Below are 9,330 nucleotides of genomic sequence, written 5' to 3'. Positions count from 1 at the left end.
TGCTCATATTGGCTCCTACATATTCTACGAAGATCTTTATCGGTCAGACCGCATAACAACATACGTTGTTCCCTTTGTCATCGGTATGTTACTTGCCCGAGATTCGATCATCGGTATCTCAATACCTAGTTCAATCTCGTTACCGGCAAGTCTCTTTACTCGTTCCGTAATACATCATCTCGCAACTAACTCATTAGTTGCAATGCTTGCAAGGCTTATGTGATGTGCATTACCGAGAGGGCCCAGAGATACCTCTCCGACAATCGGAGTGACAAATCCTAATCTCGAAATACGCCAACCCAACATGTACCTTTGGAGACACCTGTAGAGCTCCTTTATAATCACCCAGTTATGTTGTGACGTTTGGTAGCACACAAAGTGTTCCTCCGGTAAACGGGAGTTGCATAATCTCATAGTCATAGGAACATGTATAAGTCATGAAGAAAGCAATAGCAACATACTAAATGATCAAGTGCTAAGCTAACGAAATGGGTCAAGTCAATCACATCATTCTCCTAATGATGTGATCCCATTAATCAAATAACAACTCTTTGTCTATGGTTAGGAAACATAACCATCTTTGATTAATGAGCTAGTCAAGTAGAGGCATACTAGTGACACTCTGTTTGTCTATGTATTCACACATGTATTCTGTTTCCGGTTAATACAATTCTAGCATGAATAATAAACATTTATCATGAAATAAGGAAATAAATAATAACTTTATTATTGCCTCTAGGGCATATTTCCTTCACTCCGGCTCCCGCGGCGGGCGCCCTAACTTCAACAACAACAAGGGCCGCCGTGGCGGGGGCGGGAACGACAGTGGTGGCTCGGGACGGTCACGACCCAATGCTGTACGCTGTCAAATCTGCGGCAAGCCTGGCCACTCGGCCAGGGATTGTTGGTATCGCTTTGATGAAGATGAAGCTTCCTCGGATGAAGAAGACAAGGTTGTTGCCGCCGCCGACGGATCCTATGGTCTGGATACCAACTGGTATCTCGACAGCGGTGCCACAAACCATCTCACGGGCGAGCTCGAGAAGGTGACCCTCCGTGAGAAATATCATGGGAAGGACCAGATCCACACGGCAAGTGGTGCAGGTATGAGGATAAGTCATATAGGTCATTCTGTTATACGTACCCCTTCCCGCAAAATTCACCTTAGAAAAATTCTGCATGTTCCTAGTGCCAACAAAAATCTTCTCTCCGTTCGTCGTATCACTATTGATAATCATGTGTTCATTGAATTCCACCCTTTCTTCTTTTTGATCAAGGATCATGCCACGAGGAAGGTACACTACCGTGGTAGATGTGTTCGAGGGCTTTACCCGTTGATTCCGGAGTTTAGAAGATCAAATAAACAAGCTTGTGGTGCTATCAAGCTTTCCTCCACACGATGGCACGATCGTTTAGGACATGCATCTTTTTCTTTAGTTGAACGCTTGCTTAAGAAAAATAAGCTCCCGTTTGTTGGTGAGCGACATAGTGAAACTATCTGTGATTCTTGCCAAAGAGCAAAATGTCATCAATTACCTTATCCTATATCTACCAGTGTTTCTACTCAACCTCTGCAATTAATTTTCTATGATGTTTGGGGGCCTGCCCCTACCTCGGTGGGTAGACACACATATTATGTTAGCTTCATTGATGACTACAGCAAATTTTCTTGGATTTATCTCCTCAAGAAAAGATCTGACGTTTTTCAAGTGTTCAAAAAATTTCAAGCACTTGTAGAACGTAAGTTTGATAGCAAAATTATTGTTGTCCAATCCGACTGGGGGGGGGGGGAATATGGGAAGCTCAATTCCTTCTTTCAAACACTTGGCATATCTCACCATGTGTCATGCCCCCACGCTCACCAACAAAACGGATCTGCCGAACGCAAGCATAGGCACATAGTAGAGGTCGGTTTGGCCCTCCTTGCCGGTGCTTCCATGCCCCTAAAATTTTGGGACGAAGCCTTCCTCACGGCCGTTCACATCATCAACATGCTTCCTAGTCGAGTGATCAATAATGAAACACCCACCGAACGGGTTCTTCATATCAAACCAAACTATACATCACTTCGTGTGTTTGGATGCGCCTGTTGGCCCAACCTCCGACCATACAACTCTCGCAAATTAATGTTTTGGTCAAAACAATGTGTTTTTCTTGGATATAGCACTCAACACAAGGGGGTCAAGTGTCTAGATGTTTCTACCGGTCGAGTATACATGTCTCATGATGTTGTGTTTGACGAAACTAAATTCCCCTTTGCTGATCTACATCCAAATGCCGGTGCTTTACTTCGGAAAGAAATTCTACTTCTTCCTCCTACCCTAACCGGCCTTGATCCAGGGGAGTATAGCTCTAATGATCCTACTATGACTAACCCTCTCACCACTTTGCCTGAGTTGTATGATGATGCAGGAAGCCATGCTGAAAAAACGGAGCTGAAAATGATGAAGAAATCTGCCCAACAGGGCCATATTTCATGTGCTAGGATTGGGGGAGCAAATCTTCCTTGGGATCAGTTCCCACAGACTTGGCGGCAGAATCTGCCTCGGGATCGCCGCCTGGAGATCCGTCAGGCCGATCCTCCCCGGTCACCGCGCCTTCTGCTGCTCCCGCTGCGGCCAACCGTGCGCCAGCGGGTGGACTCGCCTATGCCACACGACCCATCGCAGCTGGAGGAGACGCCACCTCCGCGCCGCGCTCACCTGGGCCCACGGGCGGGCGTTTCCCCATCCAACCCGTCTTCTACAAGCGGCGGGATCTACGCCGTCCGACCAACACGGGCCCCACGTCTGGCGCCAGGGGGGAACCGGCGCAATCATTGGCGCATGATGAGTCGAGCCAGGCAGGATCTTCTGTGCCGCATGCGTCTTCTTCACGTGCTCCTGGTGTGCCGCGACGCACAGAGGATCCGGCGCCTGCTCCCAACGCGGCTGTTGCGCCTGATCCTGAATCCGCCTCGGGATCAGCCCCTGCAGTTCAGCCGGGATCTTCTGCGCCACATCCAACCTCGTCGCGTCGCACTCGTCTTCAACAAGGGGTAATACAACCTCAAATTTATAAACATATGACAAAGTTTGGGATGGTATGTTCCACAGGTGAACCAGGCGAGCCACATACACTTGAAGAAGCACTTAGTGATGAAAACTGGAAGAAAGCAATGAGAGAAGAGTACTCAGCCTTGAAATGAAACAACACATGGCACCTGGTTCCTCCACGGCAAGGTAAAAACCTTATTGATTGCAAGTGGGTATTTAGGATAAAGAGGAAATCCGATGGAACCATTGATCGTTACAAGGCGAGACTTGTAGCAAAAGGATTCAAACAACGGTATGGCATTGATTATGAGGATACCTTTAATCCAGTTGTAAAAGCTGCCACTATCCGTCTTGTTTTGTCAATTGCTGTCTCTAGGGGCTGGAGTCTCAGTCAGCTAGACGTTCAGAACGCGTTTTTGCATGGTGTTCTGAAAGAGGAAGTGTACATGAAGCAACCTCCTGGGTTCGAAAACAAAAATGCACCTCATAATGTGTGCAAACTTGACAAAGCATTATATGGACTGAAATAGGCTCCTAGAGCATGGTACTCACGTCTGAGTCATAAAAATGCAAGCACTTGGCTTTATTCCTTCAAAGTCTGACACCTCCTTGTTCATTTACAACAAATGCAACACTCACATATTTGTTCTCATATATGTTGATGATATTATTGTCACCAGCTCATCTAATGAGGCTATCACAGGACCTTGGAAGGATCTTAGTGCAGAATTTGCTCTTAAGGATCTTGGAGAGTTGCATTATTTTCTAGGGATTGAAGTAAAGAAGCATGAGGATGGACTTCATCTCTCCGAAGAAAAATATGCAACAGATTTGGTAAAAAAAAGGCTGGTTTGCAAGGGTGTAAACCTTCACCTACTCCACTGTCCAGTTCAGAGAAGTTGTCTCTTACAGAAGGACATCCCTTGAGTCAGAATGACAGCACAAGGTACAGGAGTTTGGTAGGTGCACTTCAATATCTAACGCTTACAAGGCCTGATATCTCATTTGCTGTCAATAAGGTATGCCAGTTTCTTCATGCACCTACCACAGTTCACTAGACTGCTGCAAAGCGTATAGTTAGATATGTCAAAAACACTCTGAGTATTGGTCTGAATTTCAGCAAGTCATCATCCACACTTTTGAGTGCCTTTTCAGATTCTGACTGGGCAGGTTGCTTGGATGACAGACGGTTCACTGGTGGCTTTGCAGTATTTTTTGGTCCTAATCTAATTTCGTGGTGTGCTAGAAAACAGGCTACTATCTCTCGCTCTAGTACAGAGGCAGAATACAAAGTATTGGCAAATGCTACAGCTGAGATTATATGGGTGCAATCACTGCTGAAAGAACTTGGTGTAAAAAGTACTAAAACTCCATGTGTATGGTGTGATAACCTGGGTGCCACATATTTGTCTGCTAATCCAGTGTTTCATGCCAGGACCAAGCACATTGAAATTAATTTTCACTTTGTCAGAGAACGAGTGACTCAGAAGAAGCTTGACATACGTTTTGTGCATTCCAAGGATCAGATAGCAAATGGATTTACGAAACCTTTACCCACAAGAAGTTTTAAAGACTTCAAAGATAATCTCAACTTGATGAAGTTGTGATTAAGGGAGGGTGTTAAACACATATTCATGTCACGTTGGAGTCCAGACTTGACGCGCAAGAAGATGTCCAGGAGATAGACTAGGTTGCTAGACAAGTAGTTCAATATCTTGTAAACCTCTTATCTCTTTATCTCTTCCTCTCCAAGCTGTAATCTTCTCCAACAAACTTGTATGCGCTATTTGCCAGGGAGGTGCGCCCCTGCAGCCTATAACATGCAATGCGCCCCCTCACATCGAGGGTAAGACGCTTTCGCCTATTCGCACAATAAGCAGCAAAAATTTGGCGACAAACGTGTTGCCCAGATTCTACTTAGTTAGTACTAAGGTTCATGAACACTGCACCCCCAAACTTGAGAACTTCGGGGAGAAATGCTATCTCAACGAAATGAAGTGTGTGTCACCGTAACATCCAGAAAGTATGTTTTTCTAGTACAACTTGATATGTCCGGTAGTACAGCTCCAGCCAATATACAAGATCCCACAACCAAAATACAAAGACTACCTCTCCGCAGTATATGTCCAGGAGCAAAGACGAGCAAAGAAGACATTTGCAGGTAGTCTTGCTAGCACAAGCAATGTAAATAAACTTATAAGTAAAAACAGAAAAAGTTCACGGATTATGAGAACAAAAAATTGCGGATTTAAAAAATTTAATTGATTTTGAAAAAAAAAACACGTATTTGAAATAAGCTTGAAACGAACTTCGTACGTTTGAAAAAAGTTCATTGATTTTTAAATAAAAAAGCATGAATTAGAAAAAAGTTCATTGATTTGAAAAGAAGTTCACGAATTCAGGGAAAAAGTGGGATTTTGAAAAATTAATCATAGATTGAAAGAACAATTATGGATTTTGAAAAAATAAAGATCACTAATTTGCAAAAAGTTGATCGATTTTGGAAAAAACACGAAATTAAAATATATGGATTTGAAAAAAACACATCATACGAAATTTTCTAATTTGAAAAATATCCACGCATTCTGATAAGAAAAATAGTAAAAATAAAACGAACAGGAAAAAGGAAAAAGAAAGAAAAAACCGAACAAAAACAGGCCCCAAAAAACCTAAAAAAAACTGGGAACAGATCTCTCCCGATGCAAACCTTGGATGGGGCGGCCAATGCAGAACGCCTTCAGGCTTCAGGTAACAAAATACGCATGAACTGCTCCAGATGACGCCGAATAGTAATTGGGAGGATTTGAGCTCCTTCAAGAGCCCCCAAAGGGTCACTTGGGTGGGCTAGGAGCACGCCACTTAGAGTGCTCTCAACCGCCATCATGTGTCGCGCTATGAGCGCTTCCTCCGATTTTTATTTATTTATTATTTTTTCCGCGTGTGTTTTCGGCTTTTTAGATGATTTTTTTTCGAAACAATTTGGCTTTTCGGTTTTTCATCGATCTTTCTTAGCTTTTGGGAAAATACATTCATACAAATAAAAAATTGCACAAAAAATGTGTTTTTTCTTTCGCAAGAGGCATGGATTTGCTTCCATGAGAGGGACAGTTGTACATCTTTTCGAAAGGGATAAAACTGCTTCCGGTTCGGGTTTTTTGTTTGGTTCTTTCATGAATTTTTTTATCAAAATCTGTCAACATGGATCTAGTTTTGAAGATCTCGACGCAAGGAATCCAACAGTACAAATGATTCGAGATTTGGATGCATGGTTTAAAAGATAAAACGTTTTAAATAAACAAATCTATGAAAAAAGGAAAAATTTCCAGGTTGCAACAAGTGATGCAGATGCAGTGCGTTACTTGTCACAGCTTGGGAGTGCGAGTGACCTTTGCAAAGGGTACTCGTTAATTAGTGATTTCGGATTTGAGACGGTGCTGCTACCTCTCGTGGCACCCGTGCGACATGGGCCTGGCCCAGCGACCGCAACTAGAGACAGTGACAACACATGTCTACTTTTCAGTACTTCTATTTATTTTTTGTTAGTTTATTTTATTTCAAAAAATAAATGAATAAAAAAGTTTATGAATACAAATATGTTCACACAAATTCAAAATTAGTGAATTTTAAAAATATTCGTGAATTCAAAAAATATTTGTGGATTCAAAAATATAATAGCGGATTCAAGAAATGGACGTAAAAATTCAAAAAATTACCACTGGTTTTCAATAAATGTTCACAAAATTCAACAAATTTCAGGGATTACAATTGTTTTAAATTCAAAAAATTGAGGTTTTTAAGAAAGTTCATGAATTTGAGAAAAAAACGTGATTTTCTAATGTTCACAAATTCAAAAATTCAAAACTTCGTGAGTTTAAAGTGTTCATAAATTTTAAAAAATCAAGAATTTTAAAATAAAAAATAGAAACCGCGACATAACAAAAATATTTTAGGAAACCAATAGGAAAAAAACTGGCTTAGAAGTTTCATGATCCTTTCTAAAATCGCTCGTAAGGAACGCTCGGTGTCAAATGATGGGTCGGCCTGCACGCGTAGGCAATGGCTCGCAGAGGCAAAAATCACAAGTTGAGAAGTACTCCTTTCAAAAATTACTTTCACCTCCGAGGTTGTGACAAGTAACACGCTGCATGCGCATCATTTGTTGCAACCTGGGAGTTTCTCCTTTCTTCATAAATCCGTTTATTTAAAATGTTTTATCTCTTAAACCGTGCGTCAAATCTCAAACCGTTTTCACTGTTGGATTCCTCACGTCGAGATCTTCAAAAATAAATCTCATGTTAATAGGTTTTGACAAAAAAATTACGAAAAAAACAAACAGGGAGCATGTTTTTTCCTTTTTGGAAGTCGTTTCCGAGAGGCACGGTCGTGCCTCTCACGGAAGCAAAACTGTGCCTTTTAATAAAGCAAAAAAAAAATTCACGCAATTTTTTTTTGATTTTTTTGTCAAAAAGCTAAGAAAGACCAATGGAAAACGAAAAAATTGAAAAAGACGTAAAAACCCCATTTAAAAAGTTGAAAACGCGTGTGAAAAAACAAAATCCAGATGAAGTGCCCAGGGCGCGACATGTGTCGGTGGCTGAGAGGCTCCCGCCTAGCGCAAGCACGCCTAGCGCAAGTGATCATTGCGAGGCTCCCGAAGGAGCGCTCATCAACCAGTTGCTATCTCGCAGAGGACGACATATAGCATTTGTGGCACATAGGCAATTTGTGCGCCATATTAACTTCATATAATCATTCGTATGGTAATCATGTCTAAAACGTCGCTCTAGGAGAATCGTCATATACCCCTAAACATGTATAATGTATAGAAGAGGCTCCATATCAAGCCCACAAGCCTTCGTATTTTGAGGTTGTGGCACTAATATGTAGCCGCCTTCATATGTAAATCGTTTGTATGGGAAGGAAAGTTTTTGTCTGACGTCTTCCCTGCGGGTAGCCTCCGCTTTTCCACCAGGGAAGAACGCCCAGCATTATACATCTGTATCCCCTTGTGCGTGTGTAATCTTTCCTCGTTTACCGTCGGAGCGCGCCCATTCACAGGTATATAAACCTTGATCACTCTCCTTCCCCGACACACCCAGGCCCCCTATCTTCCCTCATCTTCGTCGCTGCCAGCATGCCACACTTACCCCCATCGCCCTACTTCATCCGTGACCCCGCCCCAATCTCCCCCTTCCCGATCGCCGTCACACTCACCCTTATCAACCATGTTGGGGCTACGCCCTTTGTCGCAGACCTTTCGCTGGTGAGACCAAAAAGGACCGCTCCGAGAGAGAATTATGTGGAGAGGGAGTGGGAATACTCCTAGTGGGTCAAGGAGGACGGTCGTCGTAATGTTGAATCAACCGTCTGCAGCACGCGCCTCCCCGCCGCCCTCGACTAGTTCGACCCATGTCGAGGACCGCATGGACAGAAGTGAATGCCACGCTCTGCCTTAAAAAAATGTGCCATTATCCCGCATCGCATAGGCCTTCGTCGATCGCGTGGCCGCGGAAGTCGCATCAGCCAAGCCTCCCCCGCGCGCGAGATCACTTCCAAAACAGCGGAAGAACATATGGTTCAAATTTTAGTACAAAACATAGTTTAAACGGTTGTTCGAATCCTATTTGAAATCCTTGCTGAAATCTACTCCTAGTTCAAAAAGATTATATTGTTTAGGTGGGGAAGAAAGGGGATGCAGCTTCAGTGACTTAAAGGCATCTGCCTTTGGGTCATTGACATGTGGGCCAACCATCTGTTGGACCCACATGTCATAGACACAGAGGTAGGTGCGCACCGAAGCATCGTCCGAAGGAAGGTGGGAGTGGGAGGCTCTTCATGGAAGGTGGCCGAACCGATCGCGTACTTTTTCAACACGGAGAAGAACTGTCTTTCACAACACCGGGATATATATTATCCCGGCTGTCCGTTCCGAGCTCCAGCCCCCTCATCAAGCCTCGACGCGCCTGTCATCGCACGGCACAGAAGGCAGACCCCCCAACCACGACCGGCGACCGCGCACCGCCCGGCCCAGATCTCCGCCCGCCGGCAGCGACCATGGCGACGGCCAAGGCCGCCGGCGAGGAGCCGGCCCTCGGCATCCCGTACAACCCGGCGCAGGCCCAGGGCAGCTACTACTACCCGCCGGACCCCTACGCGGCGGGGCGGGTGCCGCCGAACGCGATCTACGCCGGCGCGCCCAAGGGGGTGCCGCTGCAGCACACCATGTTCCGCGACACGCCCGCCCCCTTCCACTGCCAGTCCTGCGGCGACGCCGCCGTCACCTCCGTCCGGTCAG

General features: G+C 44.5%; 1 protein-coding gene across 1 annotated transcript in view; it reads left to right on the top strand.

The window, feature by feature from the left end:
• The first annotated feature begins 8,870 nt into the window (after positions 1-8,870).
• LOC123191457 (GSH-induced LITAF domain protein) overlaps positions 8,871-9,330 on the top strand; it is a 3,718-nt gene continuing 3,258 nt past the window's right edge. The window contains exon 1 of the mRNA XM_044604185.1: positions 8,871-9,325. Within this exon, the coding sequence (XP_044460120.1) occupies positions 8,871-9,325 (455 nt within the window). The remainder of the gene's footprint in view (positions 9,326-9,330) is intronic.

The sequence above is a fragment of the Triticum aestivum genome, chromosome 2A (genome assembly GCF_018294505.1).
Source record: "Triticum aestivum cultivar Chinese Spring chromosome 2A, IWGSC CS RefSeq v2.1, whole genome shotgun sequence".
Lineage (NCBI taxonomy): Eukaryota > Viridiplantae > Streptophyta > Magnoliopsida > Poales > Poaceae > Triticum > Triticum aestivum.
This window is presented reverse-complemented; position numbering and strand designations above follow the sequence as displayed.